The following is a 23,538-nucleotide window of genomic DNA, read 5'->3' on the forward strand; positions in this document are numbered from 1 at the left end:
CCGGGGGCATCTGTCACCTACGTTGAGCAGTGTGTCCCCAGCCTGTGCCCAGCCCTCAGTTTCTGGTACATAACATTACAAACACTAAATACCACAAACTACGTGTGCTGGATTTACAATAACGTGCCAACGTAACATCCCTCAGTGGGATGTGACAAACATTAAATACCAGAAACTCCCTGGGCTGGATTTACAAGAACGTGCCAATATCTGTCACCTACGTTGGACAGTGTGTCCCCAGCCTGAACCAACAGAAAAATGCCAACACCACAGTGAGACATGGAGGGCATGAAGAAGGAGAAAAAGAACAAGGCACACCCAATTTCCTCCAGCTTGTCCCCTTTGGACCCCTCATCTAGAATCCTAAAATTTTACTTTTGCACCCATGCCACACTTAATTATTACTGATATCAAACACTCAGAGCTGGTAATTGATCCTGTAAGATTGAAAACTCTTTTCCATGGGCAGAGATCACAGCCAGTGTCTCTGGGGGCTCTGTCCAGGGGGGTTCCTGACCCCTGCCAGGGTCCCAGGGCAGCCAGAGGGAAGCTCTGGATTCCCACAAGATCTTTATTCTCATTATAATCTCACAAAGCCTGAGCTCTACAGAACTTCTTTCTAACAAGTTAAAAATTGGAGTCGTGTCTCTCTCTTGACAAGGTCTTTTAAGGATAAACTGTCTCATTAAGAAATGACACTTCAATTATTTTTGCTTTTAACTCAATAACCAACTGCTTATGGCCCACAATGCGGATTTTTTATCCAACTGCACAATATCACTCAAACTCATGGAGAAGGTGGAGCAGGACCAGCTTTTGCCCTAAAACTTCCATTTTGCCTTATGTATATTACTATAGTTCTTAAACTTTCTGTTTTCTACCATGTGATATTACACATTTCTATTGAAATATAATTCTAAATATTTCAGTTTTCTACCATGTGATATTACACACTTCTATTCTGATATACTCACAGTTCTTAAACTTTCCATTTTCTACCATGTGATATTACACATTCTATTCAAATATAATTCTAAATCTTTCAGTTTTCTACCACGTGATATTACACACTTCTATTCTGATATACTCATAGTTCTAAAACTTTCACTTTTCTACCATGTGATATTACACATTCTATTCAAATATAATTCTAAAACTTTCCATTTTCTACCATGTGATATTACACATTCTATTCAGATATATTCATTATTCTAAAACTTTCACTTTTCTACCATGTGATATTACATTCAAATCCCCTCATAATCTGAGTTCTATCATTCCATTTTGGAACTTTTCTCCACAGCTCCAGGTCAAACTCGGCGTTCTCCTGGGGCTCAGTCAGCGCCCGAAAATCCCAAATTCTCATTTTCCAGCCTTCCAACGAGGGCACATCAACGCAAAACGCAGGGAAAAAGCGAGGAGACGAGGAAGGGGAATGAAAACTCCGTCTGCTGCTATTCCAGCGGGGGGAAAAAAGCGCAAAAATCCCTTTTTGGGGGCCGGGACATCCCGCTGGAAGCGGCGGCGGGGGCGGGCGCTGGCGGGGCTGGGGGGCAGCTCCGCCCGGCCCTGATTTGCTGCGCTGCTCCGGGATTGACAAAAACTCCTGCCTCGGAGTTTAAAAGAAGGGAAAAAAAAAAAAAAAAAGGTTAAAAAAAAAAAAAAAAAAAAAAAAAAAGGGCGGTGTGGGGAGAGAAGGGAGAAACTTTTCCGGCAGCCCCGGGAGGAGCAGGCAGGGCCGGAGCTGAGCGCGGCGGAGCCCCCGCACCCTCCGCCCGCCCCATGGCTTTATAAAGGGCTGCTCCCGGGGGGGGGCCGCCTGCTCTGCGCTTCTAGACAGCTTGGATTTGGGGGGTTTTGGGGTTTTTTAAAAAAAATTATTATTATTTTGATTTTTTTTTGTTTTGTTTTTAATCCCCTCCTCGAGCTGCGCCGAGCTGGTGCCCCGTTTTTTGGGGGAGCATGGATACGCACACGCGGTGGAAAAGGCGCAGTTGGATACGGAGCTGCTCGGTGCCCGCTGCCTTGGTGCTCTTGGGTGCCCTGTCCCTCGGCCGGGCAGGTAAGGGGGGTCCCCGAACCCCCCCAAACCGCGTGGGAGATGCTGCGGGGTCGTGGGGGAGTGGGGCGAATTGGGGGGTTTTTGGTGCGGGGCAAAACTCTTGGCTTCCCTTCCTCCCGTGCATTCCAGCAAAAAAAAAAAAAAAAAAAAAAAAAGAAAGAAAAGAAAGAAAAGAAAAAGGAAAAAAAACCACCCAACAAAACCCACCCAACCTCCTTTAGCTGCCCGAGTCTCTGAATGCCATTTGTCAGGGGGCCCGTAAAAGGGGAAAAAACTTAAAACAATTCTTTATTCGCTTTCCTCGGAGCAAGGGCTGCCTCTTGCCGGGCTGCTTTTTCCGGAGGAAAAGTCGGGGATGACTTTCTGGAGGCTCTGCTTCTTTCTATCTCGCTGTGGATATATATGTGAATGTATATTTAGTCCCCTGGAAACCTCCGGGCTTGCGTAGTTCCTCCTCCTTGAGGAGCAGAAAGATTTTTTGTCCCGCAGGAATCTGCTCTCCCTCCTCACATCCAAGCTCGGGACACAAAAGCTCCGGAGCCTCTCGGGGACCCCAAATCTCGCTGCCCCCTCTCCAACCCCAATCCCGCAGGGTTTCTCCCTAAAACCGGGGCTGAGTGCAGCAGGAGGAAGCTCTGAGCTTCCAGATGTGCAGCAGCACAGAAAACCACTGGAATGTCATTTTTTTTTCTTCCTCCCCCCGCACTAATCGTGCAGAAGAGGGACTGAACACATTTCTGCTTTCCAGAGCTCTACTCCCCCCATTTCTGCATCCTGGAAAAAGCCAGAGCGGAGGCAGATTTTGGGGGGCTACAGGAGTTTTCTGGGTGTTTGCAGAGCCTTTTTTCCCCCCCGGTTGTGGCGGACACTTGGAGGCATCGGCGCTGCCGAGCTCTGCTCGTGTTGGATTTCAGCGGGATTTGTTGGGCGAGTTTTGAAAACTGCAAAGTTTAAACTCGAGTTCTTCGGGGTAACTTGAGAAGTGCCCTGAAGAGCTGGGCTGTCTGGGCTTCAGCCTCCCTGCCCGAATTTAGTGTTCTCGGGGTGGTTTTTTGCAGGCTCTGCTGGGTGTCAGCAGCACGAACAGCAGTGGGATTCTCTGTGGAAAGCAGCGGTTGCCAATTATTTTCATTTCTGGCCTCTTCAAATGACCTTAAGGAAGAAGAGGTGGGCGTTGGAGGAATGCTTCCATTAAGGCTTTGCTTGTGGAGGCTGAGCAGGGTGGGAAAGTCGGTGAATAAAATGTCCTGAACATCCCTGCAGGGAAATTAGGGGCCAGTGGGAGATCCCAGAGTTTGTCCTGCAGAGGATTTGGGATGTTGGAGCGCTGGAGTGACACCGGCTCCGCTTGTCAGGCCGCCTGCCCGGGTACTTTGTATCAGCTGAAAATGGAATTATCACCATTCCGCTCTGTTTCAAAGGAAAAGCAACAATTTCTTCCTTTCACTTGGGCCCGTGCTGAGGATGTAACACTCCCAGAGCATCCTCAGGCACTTCCCTGCCTGTTTGTCCTCCCGAAGCGCTTTTTGGGGTTCCCGGGTGACTTCGGAAGATGCTTTTGGGGGCAGTGCCGGAGCAGAGGATGGCTGGGAGCTTTTGTGGGGCCAGCGTGCAGCCCTGAGGAATGACTCTTGTGGTGAAAGGCTTTGAGTTTTCCTAATGAGCCGCCTAATAGGACATCAAATCATTTGGGTGAGGGAGGAGCCAGACTGATGGCATTGACTAATGGTCTTGATGGCTTTTTTTAAATTTTTTTTTTTAATTTTTCCACGTTGGCTTTGGTTTTGTTGCAGCTCGGTGTGTTTTAGTTTAGGATAGTTGGTTTCTCTGTGTGGAGAGGTGAAATTTCCCTGTGATCTGTGGGGTGGTACCTGGCACAGAGGATTTCCAGCAAATAACAGGGAAATAACAATGTCAAACTGCCTCCCACCACTGCCCATCCAGCTCAGATTTTCCCATATTTGCAGAGATGATGTCACACCAAAATGAAACCCACAGACAAAGCTGGAACCCCTCTCTGCTCTTACAAATCCCTGTAAAAACCGAATCGGGTTTCTGGGTGAAACTTTTTTGGATGCAGCAGTTTCCTTTAGTGGCAAAGAGCAATGAGGATCCAAACTAAAATAAAAAATGCTGGAAATTATGTTGTATCCTGTTACCTTGGCTCTTCCCCAGCCACCTAAACGAGCTAAAAAAATCTTCATCCAGCCAGTTAAAAGAGAGGCTTATTTAAATACTTTGCCAATCAAAAGTGCTGATATTGTTTTACAAGAAATCTGACTTTATAAGTCTGGAATGGGTGGCAGTTCCAATTTCCCCTGTAAATCTGGAATGTGCTGTCAGCCCACTGCCAGGCTGCAATGGGAATTTGGAAGTTAAAAGCACCCAGCTGGGGGGACAAACCCTGGCCAGGGGACAGCAGAGGTCTGGTCTTGTTCTTCCAGGGGCAAGGAGGAAAACTCCCTGCTGAGCATTTCAGGGAATTCCTTCAAATTTGGGAATGGGAGGAGTCCCATTTCCAATCCCATTTCCAGTCCCATTTCCATTTCCAATCCCATTTCCAGTTCCATTTCCAGTCCCATTTCTATTTCCAGTCCCATTTCCAGTCCCATTTCCAATCCCATTTCCATTTCCAGTTCCATTTCCATTTCCAGTCCCATTTCCAATTCCATTTTCATTTCCAGTCCCATTTCCAATCCCATTTCCAGTCCCATTTCATCACTTTGGGGTATCTCTAAGGCAAAACCCTCTGGGGAGTCGCTGATTTTTGGTTTGCACACAGGGACAGCAGTGAGGACTCACCTGGATCTGACCAAAACGTGTTTTTAATGGCAAGTTTAAATAAAAAAGCTGCCTTGGTGTTATTTCTCGTCTTTGTTGTGTGCCCTAGGAGAAATCAGGAGGGGCTGGAAGGGGTTGGGAATCCTTATTTTAAAGAGGTGCTGTCCCTGCCCTTTAGGATTTGGAATTGGAGATGGATTTTTCAGGTTTTCAGCACGGCAGGAATTGTGCTGATGTCTCTCAGAATCGGGGGAGGACTCAAATATCCGCTCTCCCCTCTACGAGTGCTGCAGGTGTGGAGGTGGGACAGCCCTGATTTAATTTGAGTTAATTTGAATTAATTTGGGTTCCTTTGCTGAGTGTGGCTGCAGCAAGGGGTCAGCAAGGAATCCCTGGGGTTGGAAAAGATTCCCAAAATCACCAAGCTCAGCCTTTGAGCATCACCCTGTCAATTAAACACCAGCAAACCACAGCTTGAATTGGGAAGGAGACTTTCCATTTTCCCCATTTTGTTGCTTTTTCCTCTGCCCTGGAGCTGTGCTCAGCTCCTGGTGCTGTCTGTCCATCCCTGTCCCCAAGGATCTTTGAGCTGATTCAAGCTTGGACTCAAGCCTGCATTGAGTTGGGATTTGATTTCTAACAAGGAGGAATTGCTGTGGGCCATGCCCAGTGACATGTGGCATTTAGAGATGTTTTGAGTTTTGTCTGGACTTCAGGAAAAAAATCTGGGAGTGCTTTCCAGGAAAATGCTCTTCACTCCAAAGGGTTTATCTGCTGGGATGTTAAAACTCGCTTTTAATTCTCTCATTAATCACTTTTTGTCCTGATTGCTGGACCTGCTGGGGATGCTCTTCCCGGAGGGGTGGTGGATGGATGGATGGATGGATGATGGATGGATGGATGATGGATGGATGATGGATGGATGATGGATGATGGATGGATGATGGATGGATGGATGGATGGATGGATGGATGGATGGATGGATGGATGATGGATGGATGGATGGATGGATGATGGATGCTGGATGGATGATGGATGGATGGATGGATGGATGGATGGATGGATGGATGGATGATGGATGATGGATGGATGGATGGATGATGGATGCTGGATGGATGATGGATGGATGGATGGATGGATGGATGATGGATGGATGGATGATGGATGCTGGATGGATGATGGATGGATGGATGGATGGATGGATGGATGATGGATGCTGGATGGATGATGGATGGATGGATGATGGATGGATGGATGGATGGATGATGAATGGATGGATGATGGATGGATGGATGGATGGATGGATGGATGATGGATGGATGGATGGATGGATGCTGGATGGATGGATGGATGGATGGATGGATGGATGGATGATGGATGGATGGATGCTGGATGGATGGATGGATGGATGCTGGATGGATGGATGGATGATGGATGCTGGATGGATGATGGATGGAAGATGGATGGATGATGGATGGATGGATGGATGCTGGATGGATGGATGGATGGATGATGGATGGATGGATGATGGATGATGGATGGATGATGAATGGATGGATGATGGATGGATGGATGAATGGATGGATGATGGATGGATGATGGATGGATGGATGGATGATGGATGGATGGATGATGGATGGATGGATGATGGATGGATGGATGGATGATGGATGGATGGATGGATGGATGGATGATGGATGGATGATGGATGGATGGATGAGGGATGGATGGATGATGGATGGATGGATGGATGGATGGATGATGGATGGATGGATGGATGGATGGATGGATGGATGGATGGATGGATGATGGATGGATGGATGATGGATGGATGGATGGATGATGGATGGATGGATGGATTGATGGATGGATGGATGATGGATGGATGATGAATGGATGGATGGATGGATGATGGATGGATGATGGATGGATGGATGGATGATGGATGATGGATGGATGATGGATGGATGGATGGATGATGGCTGGATGGATGATGGATGGATGGCATTCCCTGTGGAAATGTGAAAACCTGCAGGGAGCAAAGAGCTGGGAATGCTTCCACAGAAATTTAGGGACTTTCTGGTCCTTTCAAACCTGGCTTTGGAATCTTCCAAGGATGCAAAGGGCTGTGCCAGGGCCTCCTCACCCTCACAGCCAGGAATTCCTTCCCAATATCCCATCCAAGCTTCTGTCAGTTTAAAGCCATCCCCCCTCATCCAAAACCCCTCACAAATTTTCTTTTCAACCCTTGAAGGGGCTCTGAGGACTCTGGGAAGAGCAGCTCCATTTCCAGCTGGTGCTCTGCTGTCATGGGAATTAACTTGGAAATGACAGGGAAAATCAGGATACCAGGATAAATCTGGCATTTCATCCCCACTCGCCCGCCTCTCCTTTGGCCTGCTGAGTTTAGCTGGAGTCTGATGCCCAGGGCGCAGCAATTGTTCTAGAAAATGGATCATTTGGCAGAGAAAAGTATAAATTATTGTGTAAAGAGTATAAAATATTGTATGGCAGGGTATAAAATATTGTTTAGGTCCTGTGCAAAATGTGGGTAGTACCCAGATTTTGGTAAACGGGAGGTGCTGGTTAAAGTGAGAAGAATTCTCTGGGAAATAAAGTGAATTTCCTTTCCTTTTCCCTCCTCTCTTCCATGGGAAAAGTTCCTTCACTTCCAGCCTTTATATCAAACTTTATACCAAATATTTTACTCTTCTTACTAAATTTGATGTGATTGGGACTGAATTTTCAGTCCTTAAAAACACAATAAAACATTTGTGTGAAACAAAGCAACACCGAGGAGGGGAAGAATGAGCAAAAAACCAGGGGAAAAAAAAAAAAAAAAAGGTTGAGACATGAAAGAATGGAAACATTTTGTTGAAATCTAATGTTATGTGGAAAAAATTGGGTTGGCAACGTGGTATAATTAACCACTGGTTACTGTTGGCAAGTCCCAAGGCTCTTGAAATTCAGCCTAGCACTGGCTGAAGCATCCAAATGATGTCGTGGTTTCTCTGTGGATGTGTCTGGAAAATCTGTGGAACTAAAATAAATAAATGGAGGAACTACACAAAAGGCATTTTTGAGGTTGGTTGCTCCAAGTCTGGGCTCTTTTTTTATTTTTTTTTTACTTTCCAGAAGCCAAGAGGATTCTTAACATCATCTAGAAGCTTTCACAATGATGAGATGTCATTTTTTAAGAGGAGGAAAGTTGCATTAATGTATTTACAACAGAGTTTTGCTTCAAGTTTGTGTCATAAGGCTGAGAGAAGAAGGCGAGTTTGGGGATGAGTGAGTGGAAAAGCTGCATCAGGGCTCATTCCTAAACTCTGGTTTTCTCCCAGCCCTCAGGCAAACCCCTGGATTTCCCATGTCCCGGGGGCTGGTCCTGCATCCCTGTGTGGAGCCTGGCCCTGAGGGGCTGCTTGAGCACAATTTTATTGCTGATGTGCCAATAAAATCTGCATTTTCAAGCAGCTCCAGGAGTCTCTTCCCATCCCTGTGCCTCAGGTTGTGTTGGTGATTGATTCTTTCTGCTTTAAAAATGCTTTTCCTGCTTGGGATATTTTCTTTTTTCCTGTTGGGCAGCACCAGTGCCCCAATCCAAGAGGTTATTTGGATTTTGTATTTAGATTTGGACAGGTTTTTTACAGACTATACCGAGAGCACTGTGCTCTTCTGTTGGCTACTCTCAGAATCCTTTGAATCCGATCTCTGAAGGAAATTTGGAGCTGTTTTCCTAAAGAATGATATGCTGGATGTTTGGTGTCCTCTTCTTCTTTTTCAGCTTGATAAACACTGGAATTACCTTACCTTCAGTTTCTATTTTAGACATTTATTATTCAATTCGTTTCTTATCCAAATTATGAAACATCTTTGCCTAAATCTGCCTGCCAGCTGGGGGTGACCCCGTGTGCCAGCCCTGCCTGGATCCAGCTGTGCCTCTGCAGCCAGGGCCAGGGGAATCCTTTGGGAATCAATAAAGCAAAAACTCATCCCTGGGCTCAGCTTTTCAGCAAACTGCTTGGAGGCCTTTTTGGTTTTCCTTCTTTTTCTGCTCCAGCTTGCAAAGGAGGATTTTGGAGGAGCTGGGTGGGAAAGGAGAGCTCACGGAGGGCTCTGCTGGAGTCTCTGCCCGTGGATTTTGTGTTCCTTGTGCCTGTCAGCTGGAGCTGCTGGTTCTGGGTGAGGAAATCCGCGCTCCTGAGCCTGGCTGGCCTCTCCTCCTCTGCTTTTCCTCCCTCCACCCCCTTTTTTTTTTGTTTCCAAGACAATACTGGAGTAAGAATTCACTGCAGCCGAATTCCTGGAGATGACACTGCCAGTTTCCCAGGATCTCTCATCCTCCTGCAGCTTTTTGCACAGGGATTTTTTTGGTGCAGCTCATTCAACTCTCAAATATGAACGAAGCAGTGAGTTTGTGGGATTCGATTTTATTTTATTTTTCATGCTGGATGTGCTGGAATGAGATACCTACTGTGTGTGCTGCAGGCTGAGATCTGCTCCGAGGGCTGTGGTTCACCAGCTGAATAATGCAAGCTTTGTTTGGGTGCCCTTATTTCCAGCTTGCACCATTAGAAGTGAATAGAAAGGTCAAGGAGATGAGTCACAGTGAACACAAGTGTCATTCTGCTCAGGAGAAACGGGAAAAGGAGCTTCCAAGTGAGGTGTTTGAGTGGTGCCAGCTCTGCTCTGCTGGACTCGCAGGGAAAGGGAGAGGAAATATCAAAGTAGTGATTTTGTGGAGGGAGAACAACATGCTCTGACTCTGTGCTGCAATAAATTGCTTTTATGAAGTTAAATTATATTATTACTATACTGTATACTATTACATTATTACTATACTATACCAGAATTATATTATACTAAAAAGATACTAAAGAAAAACTCGTGACTGTCTGCAGACAGCCAGGATACAGCTTTGACCTAATTGGTCAATTAATCCAAACAACTATTCCTGGTGTCTAATTAACAAATTACTCTTTGGTAAACAATCTCCATAACACATTTTACATGTGCTAAACACCAGGAGCAGCCAATAGAGATAAGAATTGTTTTCTTCTTTCTTTGAGCTTTCTCACCGCGTCTCACAACTTGTTGGGAAAAATCTTGGGAGTGAGAATCGTGTCTCTCTGTTCAGGGAATGTGAATATCACAAGGAAATCTTGGCTGGGAGATGCTGGAGTGTCCAAGCACCTGAAAACCCCAGTGAGGGGCTGGAGCTGGGCTTGGGAATCTGCAGCTCAGAAAATCCAGGGGATGCTCGGGAGAAGCTGGGCTTGGAAAGCAAAGAGCTGCACTGGGGAGGGTGGGCAGCTCCTGGACAGCCACTGGCACCCAGAAGGAAACAAGCCCTCCAAATCCACGTGGAAATTCCAAATGCTCAGCCAGAATCACCTTTCCTCAGCTTTCAGAGCCAGGGTGGGGTGAAAGTGCTCTCGGAGAGGGACCTGGGACAAGGACACAGGGAGAGGATGAGGGGGAAGGGATTTAAACAGCCCGAGGGACAATGGGGAGGAATTGTTCCCTGTGAGGATGTTCAGCCCTGGCACAGGAGCCCAGAGAAGCTGTGGCTGCCCCTGGATCCCTGGCAGTGTCCAAAGCCAGTTTGGGATAGCAGGAGGCATCCCTGGATGAGCTTTAAGGTTCTTCCCAACCCAAATCATTGTGATTGCATGATTATCCCTGCAATTCTGCTGGGATTTGGAGTGGTGGGGTCTCCATCTCTCCGTGCAGCATCGCAGGGAAGGAGTGGAGCAGAGACTCCTGGAACCGAGCACAGCCCAACCCCTCTGCAAATGCCCGTTTGTAAAGGAAATTTTTTGGATTTCCTGCCCAAATCCTGCCCCGGGGAAGCACTGGCAGAGCCCTGGCAAGGGGAATGTGGCTCGTGGGCTGCACGTGTGCAAGGGCTGAGGAGCTGGGGGGCCTGTGCCAAGTGGGTGGGATGGGCTGGGGACCCGGCCAGAAAAAGGGAATTGCACTGCAGCAGCAGCACAGAAGGAATTCAGGGCTTCTTCCTGCCTTTTTGATAGGGTGCAGTTTAAATCCTGGCCTCCTGTACCTGTGGGTTTCCTTTTTCACACCCTCCTCTGGGTTTATCAATTTGGCTCGTTGCTTTTCCCTGTGCTGGCAAGGAAACAGCCCCAGAGCATTTGGGATCGTGGTGTGCTGCCACAGACTCCCCTGTCCACTGTCCATCTCTCCTTTGGGGTTTTGGCAGCATTTGGGCCCTGAAATACAGAGGAATATTGACATTTTTGCTTTCTAGCCGTTGGATTTTTCAGTTCTGAAATCACACTGCTGGTGTGAAATAGATATTCCCCTGAAAAAGAGAGAAAGCTTCAGAATCCTGATTTATTCTGCACATTCAAAGCACACCTTCAGCAGGGAGCCAAAGCCAACCCTTTTCCCTGTCCCTCTAATCGGGGCTAATTTCCATAAACAACTTCACAAATGAATTTGCCAGCTCGGCTTTGATCCCAGGTGGCCAAAAATTCCACCAGAATTCCAGGGGATATCAAATGTCTGGGAACTGGGATGGGTTTGCTGCTGAGGCAACAGAATCAGGGAATGGTTTGGGCTGGGAGGGCGAGGGGAGTGCTGCTGCCTGAGGGCTGGAGCTGATTTTGGGGGGCTGAGCCTGGTTTGGGGTGAAACATTGCTGGTATTCCATGGAAATTTAGGATTTCTGCAGAGGGATGAGGGGTTGGAAGAGTTTTCCTGCTGACAGGAAGGGAGAGGTGTGGCACGGCAGGGCTGACTGGGGCTGGAGCTGATTTTTTGGGGGCTGGTTTGGGGTGAAACATTGGGATTATCACCTCTGTGCTGGTATTCCGTGGAAATTTAGGATTTCTGCAGAGGGATGAGAAATCCCTTGGGGAGATGGTGGGAGCAGAGCTGCCCGAGGGCTGGAGCTGATTTTGGGGGGCTGAGCCTGGTTTCACCCTAGTGGGTGAAACATTGGGATTGCGCTGGTATTCCATGGAAATTTAGGATTTCTGCAGGGGAATGAGCCGGGTGGAGGTGCTGGCAGCAGATCTGTGCTGTGATTCCATAGGAGGAACCTTGAAGCAGGGCACAAACCTCCCTGGAAATGCCCCTTGGAAGGTTTTCCCTGGAAAATCCCACGCCTCAAAGACAGGATCTGCTGCTCAGGGGATTCCCTGAAGGAGCAGCACTGCTCTCCTTGCCTCCCAAAAACCCATCCCGACGTTTTCCTCCTTCCCACTGCGTGTCCTGCCTGCTGGGACAGGGATGCAGCAAATGTGCAAGCACATTTCTGTCCCTCTCAGGATTTTTCATAGAGGTGCACAGAGAGAAATGAAAGAGAAAACCATTTCTATTTCTGCTCCTTGTTTTTCCCACGTGGAATGTGTTTGGAGAATTGTTTACCTGGGGTGATTGCTGGGTTGGATTCTGGTGAGGATTGTTTGAGACTGATGGACAATCCAACCCGCCTGTGTCTAAACTCCCAAAAGAGAGTCACAAGTTAAGAGAGAGTTAAAGACAGAGTGAAAGTAGTACATAATTTAAATATCCTCCTTTTATATAACATATTAATATATTTTAGCATAGTTATAATAAAAAAAAATTCAATTTTTTTTAACTGAGTCAAACATTGTCATTTCTTCCCATTAAGTTCACCTGCATTTACAGTACCTGTGCTCCAAGAGAGGCAGCAGGGATGGGGAGGGAGGGGGAATTTTGGATTTTTCCCTCTGGCACTCGGGATCCCATCGGAAAGCTGCGAGGAATGTTCCCAGCAGGGCTGGCCGGGGCCGGGAGAGGCACATTATCACGTCCTGTGCACTTGGGGGGAGAAAGTCCCTCACACTGCCTCTCTCAAATGTTTAAATTAAAACAATCTGCCTTTTCTGCAACTCTTGGATGCTTTCCCTGCTGACCTCAGGAGGAGCCAACAGACCCGAACTGGCTCTGGGTTTTTTTGTTAGGATTTTTTTTTTCCTCTTTTTTTCTTTTTTTCTTTTTTTTTTTCTTTTTTTTGTATTGGTTTTGTGGGGTTTTTTGTTGGGGTTTTTTTTGTGGTTTTTTTTTTTGTTGTTGTTGTTTTTGGGGGGGTTGTTTTTTCGGTTTGGTTTGGTTTTTGGGTTTTTTTTCTGTTTTGTTTTTTTTTGGGTTTTGTTTGTTTGGCTTTTTGGTGGGTTTGTTTTTTTTTTTTTTTTTTTTTTTTGGGGGGGGGGTTTGTATTTTGGGTTTTTTTTTTTTGGCTTTTTCCCCCTTCAAGCCCTGAACCCCTGCAGGATGCAGAAGAGCAAAACACCGAGGGCCATATCTGCGCTGGGTCAGGAAGCTGCAGGGAGCAGGCACACGCTTTTCCAAGCACAGAATTCCCACAGCAGAGAGAGGCTGGGCAGGATCACCATTAGGATTTGACATCCCAAAAAACAGGACAGCAAAGCCAAGCTGCTCCAGAGCCTCTGACCCTATCCCTGAGGATGCTGGAGCCTTCATCCCCAAATTCCCAGCTCAGTGCTGGGAATTCTGCTTGGATTCGCTGATCCTGAAGATCTTTTCCAACTTCAGTGACCCTGAAACTCATCCCAGGGTTCTGCTCTGACACTCTGATGCTCAGGCTGAGTTTTGTCCTGGCCCAGGGCCCCTGGCTGAGCAGAAATGGGATTTTTTTGTTATTTTTTTTGCTCCCTGGCTGTGCTCAGGCTCTTGCAGCACTGCCCTGGTCTACGTGGAGCTGGGGGTGGATCCAGGGCTGGGAGCAGCCTCTGGTGGTTTTGGGAATTTGGGCAGGGAAGAAGCACGGCAGCATCGCTCCCAAATTACCAAACTTCGCTTCACCTCTTCCTGCTGCTGCCCTTTCTGCTGCTATTCCATGGAAATTGAGGATTGGTGCACAAATCCTCTCTGTGGGAGTTTTGGGGAATTTTTCCAGGATTTTACAGCCCTGGGTGGGATTCAGGGTAGGAAAACACAGTGGGATTTCTTATGGCAACAGGGATAACACAAAAGTGATCCAGATTTTTCCTGTGAAATGGGAAATTTCCTGTTGTGAAAATGTGAAATTTCCACATGTGAAATGCTATTTATGGATCAGCTTGGTGCAACCAGAGCCAACCCCAGTGTGGAAATACCCACAAAGAACTTTGTGCTCCTCAGCTGAAGGGAATCCAAATCCAAACCCCTGGGATGCTCTGAGGCACAGCAGAAGTTAAAGTTGTTCTGCACAGCATCACCATCCCAAATTACAAATCTTCCTTCATCCCTTCCTGCTGCTGCCTTTGCTGCCCATGGGAGTTTTGGGGAGTTTTTCAAGATTTGACAGCCCTGGGTGGGATTCAGGGTAAGAAAACACAGTGGGATTTCTGATGGCAATGGGGAAAACAGAAAACTGATCCAGATTTTTCCTGTTGCGAAAATGTGAAATCTCCAAACTGATCCGGATTTTTCCTGTGAAATGGGAAATTTCCTATTGTGAAAACATGAAATTTCCAAATGTGAAATGCTATTTCACAGGAAAAATCCGGATCAGTTTGGTGCAACCAGAGCCACCCCAGTGTGGAAATACCCACAGAGAACTTTGTGCTCCTCAGCTGAAGGGAACCCAAACCCACCCCAACAAAATGCTCTGAGGCAGAGGCAGAGCCCAAATTAGGGATGTTCTGAGGGGTGCTGAGAGCCCAGCAGGGTTTCCCTGCCTGCTGCTCCCTTCTCCAAAGCCTTGGCCAGACAAAGTGGGGCCCTCCTTGCCCTGGGGACGCCGATCCCAAGCCCTGAACAAACGCTGAGCTCCTTTTAGCAGCACGCTGCAAATAGCTGAGCCTCTGCTGCTGGCCCATCCTTGGGGGATGAAGCTTTTTATGGACTCAGCTGAAACATCTGCTTTTGGGGCTGTGAAATCTGCCCCCAGCTTTGTTCAGCTCAGCAACCCAGGGTGGGATCTGGGGCTTTGCTGGGGTGGTGTTGAGGACTTTTTTCTGATGGGGGCAAAAGGCCCAAACTCGATTTTAGTCAATGGAAAGTCTAAAAATAAATGTGGGAGATGAGAGGGAGCTTCTGTGAAACTGAGCTTGGGTTCTCTGATGCTGAACGTTGAAAGTTCCCCAAGAAATTAGTTTTGGGGTAATTTCCTTCCTGAGTATCAAAACTGCCCCAAGAAATTAATTTTAGCAGAATTGCCTTTTCCTGAGTATCAAAAGTGCCCCAAGAAATTCATTTTGGGGGAATTTCCTTCCTGAGTATCAAAACTGCCCCCAGAAATTCATTTTGGGGGAATTTCCTTCCTGAGTATCAAAACTGCCCCCAGAAATTCATTTTGGGGGAATTTCCTTCCTGAGTATCAAAACTGCCCCCAGAAATTCATTTTGGGGGAATTTCCTATTCCTGAGTATCAAAAGTGCCCCAATAAATTCATTTTGGGGGAATTTCCTTCCTGTTTTACTGAGCCAGGGATGACAGTGGAGGGAGCTGTCAGGTAGGGCAGGCCTGTGCAGTGTCAGCTGACACAGGAAAATGTGGAAAATTCTTCTGGGAAGTCAGGCCTGGTTGGGAATAATCATTGGGGAATGCTGGAGGTGAAATAACCCAGCGTTAAGGGATGGGTGTGAGGCAGGAGCAGCTTCTGAGCAGAATTTGACCTGTAATACCCTGGGGTTTATATTAAATTATTCCATTCTTTGTGCAGGACAGTGACGGGCTTCCAGCTGCGTCCGTGTCCTGGTGGGTTTGGGATCCAGGAACAGGGCAGAGTCCTTTCCAAAGCCCCACGGGCTGCAGTGCTGCATGCAGCTGATGTTGTATTTTCCAGGAAGATTTCTCCCTTCTCCTTGCTCTGGAATAACCTCTCAGCACGCTCACAAAGGGATCACTCCGAGCTACCTTTGCCTTGGAAGGACAACATCACTTTTCCTGTAGCTGTGGAAAATCTCCCTTCCCTCAGGGGTCGCAACGAGGGCACAGAAAAATGTACTCAGATCAATTTTAAGCCCAGTACTAAGTTGTTTATGTGCTGTTTATTTAGTGATGAGGAGAAAATGCCATAAGAAATCCATAAGAAAATGCCATCAGAAATCCCATTGTGTTTTCCTACCCTGAATCCCACCCAGGGCTGTCAAATCTTGAAAAACTCCCCAAAACTCCCGTGGGCAGCAAAGGCAGCAGCAGGAAGGGATGAAGGAAGATTTGTAATTTGGGATGATGATGCTGTGCAGAACAACTTTAACTTGTGCTGTGCCTCAGAGCATCCCAGGGGTTATTGGTGGATTTGGATTCCCTTCAGCTGAGGAGCACAAAGTTCTTTGTGGGTATTTCCACACTGGGGTTTGGCTCTGGTTGCACCAAACTGATCCCGATTTTTCCTGTGAAATAGCATTTCACATGTGGAAATTTCACATTTTCACAACAGGAAATTTCCCATTTCACAGGAAAAATCTGGATCAGTTTGGAAATTTCACAATTTCACAATAGGAAATTTCCTATTTCACAGGAAAAAAATTGGATCAATTTGATGTTATCCCTGTTGCAATAAGAAATCCCACTGAGTTTTCCCTACCATGAATCCCACCCAGGGCTGTAAAATGCTCCATGTAGGAATCAATCTTCCTAAAATACAGGATCAAATATCCTGATAACTCAGCACCTGCTTTGTCTCCAGGATCCTAAATATTTCCTTCCCTCATTTCTCTCTCTTTAACTCCTTTCACTCCTCAGTGTGCAGGGATTGGAGTGAAAACACCAACCACCACTTCTCTCCAGAAATGATTGGAATTGTCATCCTGTGCTTTTCCAGATGCTGGAATTGTGCTCCTTCCCTCACTTCTCCCAATGTCCAAGCCAGTGGAAGGAATGGCTCCCAGAGCTGAAGTGACAGAGGGATTCTTGCCTCAGTTTCACCACCAAAGGAGATGAAAGGCAAACCCTAAAGTGTGACCCCAAAAATTGGGATTTGCAGCAGGTTTAAAGGGGGAAAATGGAGTTGGGCTTGGTAGGGAGGGAATATCTGGCAGGGAAGGATGGACTGGGGAGCCCAAGATGAATTTTATCTTGGATTTATTCCCAGTTGTGCGTGGCAGGGGTGCAGCAGCTTCCCTGGGAAGGGCCTTGCAGCTCTCCTGCTTGTTCCCTGACATCCCACTGCTCTCCAGGGAGTTCTGCATCCACCCCAAATCCCCTTCCTTATCTGTAAGGAGATGATGTTGTGGGGCTTTTTATTTATCCTGAGGCCCTGATAAATCCTCAGGCTCTCTGGGGATAGGAATCACTCAAAAAAAAGCTTGGACCTGATGATCCTTGAACCTGATCGTCCATAATTCTGAGATGATAATTCTGTCATTTAAACCATAATTCTGTGATGATAATTCTGTCATTTAAGCCTGATCTTCCATAATTCTGTGATGATAATTCTGTCATTTAAACCTTTGGAGCCTTGGAATTAAAGTTCCTCCCAACCTGAATTCCAAGTGTGCAAAGCCACAAACAGGAAATATTTGGGAGAGTTTGGAGCCTTGAAATTAAATTTCTCCCCCCTGAATTCCAAGTGTGCAAAGCCACAAACAGGAAATATTTGGGAGAGTTTGGAGCCTTGGAATGAAATTCCTCCCAACCTAACCCAAAAAGGAGAAGACTTGTGTGATCCAGGTAGGAAAGGAGCTGCCAAAATCCTCCAAAACTTCCTTCCCTGCAGGAAAAAAAAAAAAATCAGGGTCAAAGGGAAACATCCCAGGGCTCTGTTGGGGGCTGGGAAACTGAGGCAGGTTCTGGTGCCAGTTTCAGGTTTATAAAGCAGGTGTTTAATTTAGCCTTAATGAGGAACGTGGGTGATTAAGGAGAGCTGTGCTGGTACTCAGAGCTGCTCAGGAGCTCTCCCTGATTCCTGTGACCCAGCTCGAGGTTTTTGTCTTATCCCCCTGCTGATCAGAGCAGAGGAAAAGAAATTTAGCAGGAAATTTTGGGAGCCTTTGAAGCAATTCAAGGGGTAACAGCGAGGTGAATGCCCTGGGCTGCAGAGAGAGCAGCTGGTGTGTCAGGTATTGATTTCTTTGCTGCTTTTTGCTCCTCTGTTTTCAACCTGCTGGGGTTTTTGGTTTTGTTTTTTTTTTTTTTTTTGCACCCTTTGGAAGGGTGAGAATGATGCGGGCTCTGCTTGTTCTGTATTCAAGGCATGGGCAGAGAGCAAATCAACCCATCCTGTTCAGCCCAGAGATGTGGGATTGATCCTTTGGAACCAAAAATTCAGTGCAGGAGGAAAATCTCTCAGCCCTGGAGCTTGGGGCACTGATTTTGCTGCTGGAGGTGCCCGTGCTGGATCTTGTTTGTGCTGGGATTTCACTGCTCAGCACCCTATAAACGAATGGGTTTGTGCTGTGTTCTTAGAGAAATGTGATTTTTGTTGGTTTTTTTTTTTTTTTTTTTTAAATTGCCAGGTTCTGCCAGCCTCATTAAGGAAATTGTCACGGAGCAAATTGGGATTGTTGGAAAGCAAAGCCACATGTTCTTCCTCAGTGGGATTTAGGGCCTGGGAGAGTTCTGCAGGGAGCATCTGCCTGGGCTGGGTTTCTGCACAAAACCTCCCCTCTAAAAGCAGATTTATTTCCAAAGCTGGGGTTTGTTTGTTTCCCTTTGGAGAATTCAGTTGTCTGATGGCAAACTGGCTCTTTGGCGTTATCAAAAAGCAAAATAAAATCAAAATGCGGTCACTGGTCCTTCCCTGCAAGGCAGCGATGGGAATATTGAGTTTTATTTCTTTTTAAACACATTTCACAAAACTGGAAGGGGTTTAGGAGGCAGTGCCTGAAGCAGTGATGGGAATATTGACTTTTATCTCTTTTTTAATAGATTCCAAAGAAAAATGGGAGGGATTTAGGAACGAGCACCTGAAGCAGTGATGGGAATGTGGAGTTTTTATCTCTTTTAAAATACATTTCACAAAATTGGAAGGGATTTAGGCACAAGCACCTGAACCAGTGATGGGAACGTTGAGTTTGATCAAACCGGTGATGGGAACGTTGAGTTTGATCAAACCGGTGATGGGAACGTTGAGTTTGATCACTTTTTTAATAGATTGGAGACAATTGGAGGGGATTTAGGCACAAGCACCTGAAGCAGTGATGGGAATGTTGAGTTTGATCAAACCAGTGATAGGAATGTTGAGTTTGATCACTTTTTTAATAGATTGGAGACAATTGGAGGGGATTTAGGCAGGAGCACCTGAAGCAGTGATGGGAACGTTGAGTTTGATCAAACCGGTGATGGGAACGTTGAGTTTGATCAAACCGGTGATGGGAACGTTGAGTTTGATCAAACCAGTGATGGGAATGTTGAGTTTGATCAACCCGGTGATGGGAATGTTGAGTTTGATCACTTTTTTAATAGATTGGAGACAATTGGAGGGGATTTAGGCAGGAGCACCTGAAGCAGTGATTGGGGATTGGAGGCTGGAAGGAGTCGGGAAGGGAAATTCCCCTCTGGAGACTCATGATGAAGGGATTCGAGTGCTGAAGATTTGCTCAGATTGGTGATTTTTATCACTATTTGTGAGGCACTTGAGAGCCCAGGGCTGCTTTGGGTGCCCTGCAGGAATTCTGGGAAAGGCTCATCCCAAAACTGCTGTGTGAGGCAGAGAGGCCTAAAAATGCCAATTTTGGGGTTTCAGTCTGAACCAGCAATGAGTGGGGATTTCTGACCCTTTTCCCATCAATTTTCCATTTCCCAGAGGAGGAAGAGCCCTCCCTGCTCCATCCCCTTGTCCCAATCCCCTCGGGATTTTCCCAGGGCAGGGAAATCAGTCCCAGCAGCACTGACAAGGAGAGCTCAGTGATTTTTATAACTGTCATTGGCCCCTAATTAGATGTTTGATGCCAAAGTAATGATCATAAAAGGCTCTTTATTTCAAACAAACCCATGTGAATAATTCTGTAAATATTTGTCTGGGTCAGCCTTGGGTTGAGTCCTGGGAAAGCTTTTTGGATGAGGATCTTGGCTGTTTCTTGTTGGCTTCTCTAGGAGCATATTTCAATTTTTTAGATGCTATCTTTGGGTTTGAGTCCTCCTGCATAGAGAATGGAAGACCTGAAATGACATCTCAGCTCTTAAATGCAGCAGATATTTCCAATGTCACCTTGTAACCAGTTTAACAGGGAATATCTGAAAGGAGGGAAGGGAAGGGACGTGCAGCTGTGACCCAGATTTCCTAAAATCACCCCTTGGAACCACCTTGTGGCTTCCAGGCAGATGCAGCCAGGAATATTGGAATATTTTATAGGAATATTGGTGAGGAAAGGTCCAGCAGCTCTTGGATTGGTAGTGAGGGATGGGTTTTGGGGTGGCTTTGCAGCCTGGGAGGGGTTTGGATCCCATGCAGGGGATCCTTGGAGGGGGTTTGGATCCCCATGGAGAAGTTTTGATCCCCATGGAGAGGTTTTTATCCTCATGGAGAATTTGGATCCCTGCTTTGGGGGTTTGTTATCCCCTGTTTTGGGGGTTTGCATCCCCTGGAAAGGTTTGGATCCCTGTTTTGGAGGTTTGTATCCCATGCAGAATTTTGGATCCTCATTTCGGGGGTTTGTATCCCATGAAGAAGTTTGGATCCCTGTTTTTGGGGTTTGTATCCCATGGAGAATTTGAATCCCTGGTTTGGGGGTCTGTGTCCCCATGGAGATGTTTGGATCTGTGTTTTGGGGGTTTGTATCCCATGCAGAATTTTCTACCCCCTATTTTTGTATCTCCTGATTAGGAGTTTGGATCCCTGTTTTGGGGGATTTTATCCCCATGGAGAAGTCTGGATCCCTGTTTTTGGGGTTTGTATCCGATGGAGAATTTTGGAACCCTGTTTTGGGGGTTTTTATCCCCACTGAGATGTTTGGATCCTTGTTTTGGGGATTTGTATCCCCTCTTTGGGAGTTTGGATCCCTGTTTTGGGGGTTTGGGAGTTTGGATCCCTGTTTTGGGGGTTTGGGAGTTTGGATCCCTGTTTTGGGGGTTTGGGAGTTTGGATCCCTGTTTTGGGGGTTTGGGAGTTTGGATCCCTGTTTTGGGGGTTTGGGAGTTTGGATTCCTGTTTTGGGGGTTTGGGAGTTTGGATCCCTGTTTTGGGGGTTTGTTTCCCCTGGTTGAGAGTTTGGATCCCTGTTTTGGGGGTTTGGGAGTTTGGATCCCTGTTTTGGGGGTTTGGAGTTTAAATCCCTGTTTGGGGGTTTGTTTCCCCATGCAGAGGTCTCTATCCCTACGGAGAGGTTCCTATCCCAGGGCAGGTGGGATGGGGAGGGAGGACTGGCTAATTACTGTGTAATTAGCTGTGGTTGGGCTCCGGAGGGCTGTTTGTAATGCAGATGCCTCTCGGGGCGGTTAATGGGGTTGCCTTTCTCCCCTAATGACCGAGGAGCAGCGATCACAAATTCCTGTCAAAGCTGGGCAGGAGTTTCCCGGCGCTGCCCTAATCCCTCTGGATGTGCTCATTTGATGGGAACAAACCCTCTCCCTGAACCAAGGGGAGGAATCCTGGGGTTTTAATGAAAAAAAAACCCCAAAATGTGCTGTTCCTGTGCTCGGGCAGCGAGGAAACACACCCGTGTTTTATTTATAATAAAGGAATAGGAGCTGGATGTTGTGCTTGGATGAGCTTCTGCTGCATGCTTGGGATCACCAGATTCTATATTAGCATTAAAAACCACCACTGGCCTATAGAAAAATAACATTCCCTGGCGATGTTCACAAGGAAATCCATCTAAACACTTAATTGGGAGCAAGACCTGCTGGATAAATGTGGATTAAAAATGAGAAAACCACTGGGAACGGGGAATTGAAGTGGCGAATTTCTCCCTTCTCTCCAAGACATCCCTTGAGGGCATCTCAGCTCCTCGGGGGATGAGCAGGGATGAAATTCAGTTAATTCCAGGCTTTTTTTTTCCTCCTGCTCTTCCCGTGAAAGCAGCACCTGTGTGGTGCAGTGTGGGTTATATAAACTCAGGAATTAATGCTCCGGAGAAAACTTTGGGAAACGAGCTTCAGAAACGCTTCTGGTGAAGTCAAGCAGGTATTAATTTGAAATTTGCCTGCTGGCTGTATTTTTTTTTGAGGAGAATCAGATAGGAACTAAATGTACAGAGTTGGTCGGTTTAAGCATCTGCAGGAAATAATTGGTTTTACATTTCTCTCCCCGTGTCGAAATAGTGGAGTGTAAGTAGGGCTGGAAATAATTCAAGGTTGGGTTTGTTTTTTTTTTGTTTTTTTTTTTTTTTAAATCAGCCAATGAAATATTTAAAAATGAAATTACTTCTGCCTGCTCCCATTAACTTTGCAGACAACTGAAAAAGCTGCAGTGCATGAAAATGAATCGCTGTATTTTTGGGAAGGTCCCAGCCGAGTTTACCTGGGCGTGGGGCAGTGCCCGCCGGGGATTTGCTGCCTTTGAAGCGGTGATGTGATGTGCGAGGCTGAAGTTGATGCTAATTCTGCAGGTGCTTGTGTTAATGTGCTTAATTAAGCTCAGGGCTGGCCCATCCACCTTGGGAAGGCTGGAGGAAGGGGTTTATTCTGGTTATTTGCACCGAATTCGCCCATTTTGGCTGCTTTTTCCAGATTTCTTGGTTGAGAAAGAAGATGCTCCTTGTTTTTTTTTTTTTTGTGTGTGCTGTGTCCTCACAGTGCAGCTCCCAGCACACATCCCAATCCCATTCCTCCAGATCTCCTCCTTCCCCTGAGTGCTGCTGGAAGATGCTGAGAGGGAACAGAATCCCTGGGGTTTTCCTGGGCCCAAAATTCCATTTAAAGGTGGCTTTGTGGTCCTTTTTAATGCCCCTGAAGTGTTGAGAGACGTGGTTTAGGTTGTCCTGTAAGGCTGTGTGTGTCCTGGAGCATCCTGCTGTGCTTCCACCGGCTCAGGAGTGGGGGAAAAAAACCCCAAATTGTTGCTCACTCTGTTCCTGACACCCAGGGAGGCTGCATAGGAATCCCATAGGAATCCCATAGGAATCCCACAGGAATCCCATAGGAATCCCATGGCTGGGATTTCCTGGCTGCAGGACACCACTGTGAGTGTGTGGGGTGGCTCCAGCCTGCTGCAATAATTCCCATTCCAGTGGCACCCTTGGGACGCAGGGAGACCATCAGCCACATCAAACAGGGAATTTGATTTTAGGGATTTGATTTTACAGGGAAAATCCCAGTTTTGCTGTTGATTTTTGGTCCTTTTTGGGGGGTTTTGAGAGAAGCCATGAGGACAAAGCTGCTGCTCTCACTCTGACAAGGCTCTTAGGCCGGGTCCCCTTTATTCCTTCCCCTTTCCCAGATGATCCTGCCAGCTTTGGATGCTTCCTTGCAGGAATAACTGTTCTGCACCCCCATCCAAACTGGTAGCAAAGCTTCTCGTTGATTTTCATGTGCTGCAAGCCCTGATTAAGCCTCGCAGGGCTTTAAGTGGTTGATGATTACAAATTGCTTTGAAAATGCAGCTCCTGTCCCAGTGCCAGATTGGCTGGGAGTGCTGGGACTCTTTAGAGCAAAGAGAAAAGGTTGAAATTTCCTTTTTCCACCTTCAAGTGCACCTGTGTGAGAGCTGCAGGAGGTCCTGTGTTCAGGAATGAATCCCATGGCAGGAAGAGAAACTGGGAAAGGGAAGAATGAATTCCTAATTCCCATCTAAACCTGCCTTCGGTGGGTTCTAAGCCATCCCCCTTTGTCCAAAATCGTGGAAAATTCTCCAGCTGCAGAGGAGGTTTCCTTGGGAA

The 23,538-nt window shown here is 46.8% G+C and overlaps 1 protein-coding gene across 2 annotated transcripts in view; it reads left to right on the forward strand.

Annotated features, from left to right (window-relative positions):
- The first annotated feature begins 1,705 nt into the window (after positions 1-1,705).
- COL5A1 (collagen type V alpha 1 chain) overlaps positions 1,706-23,538 on the forward strand; it is a 134,722-nt gene continuing 112,889 nt past the window's right edge. For both annotated transcript variants that reach the window (XM_021543582.3, XM_021543583.3), the window contains exon 1: positions 1,706-2,062. In XM_021543582.3, coding sequence (XP_021399257.1) covers positions 1,963-2,062 — 100 coding nt within the window. In that variant the 5' untranslated portion in view covers positions 1,706-1,962. The remainder of the gene's footprint in view (positions 2,063-23,538) is intronic.

The sequence above is a fragment of the Lonchura striata genome, chromosome 22 (genome assembly GCF_046129695.1).
Source record: "Lonchura striata isolate bLonStr1 chromosome 22, bLonStr1.mat, whole genome shotgun sequence".
NCBI lineage: Eukaryota > Metazoa > Chordata > Aves > Passeriformes > Estrildidae > Lonchura > Lonchura striata.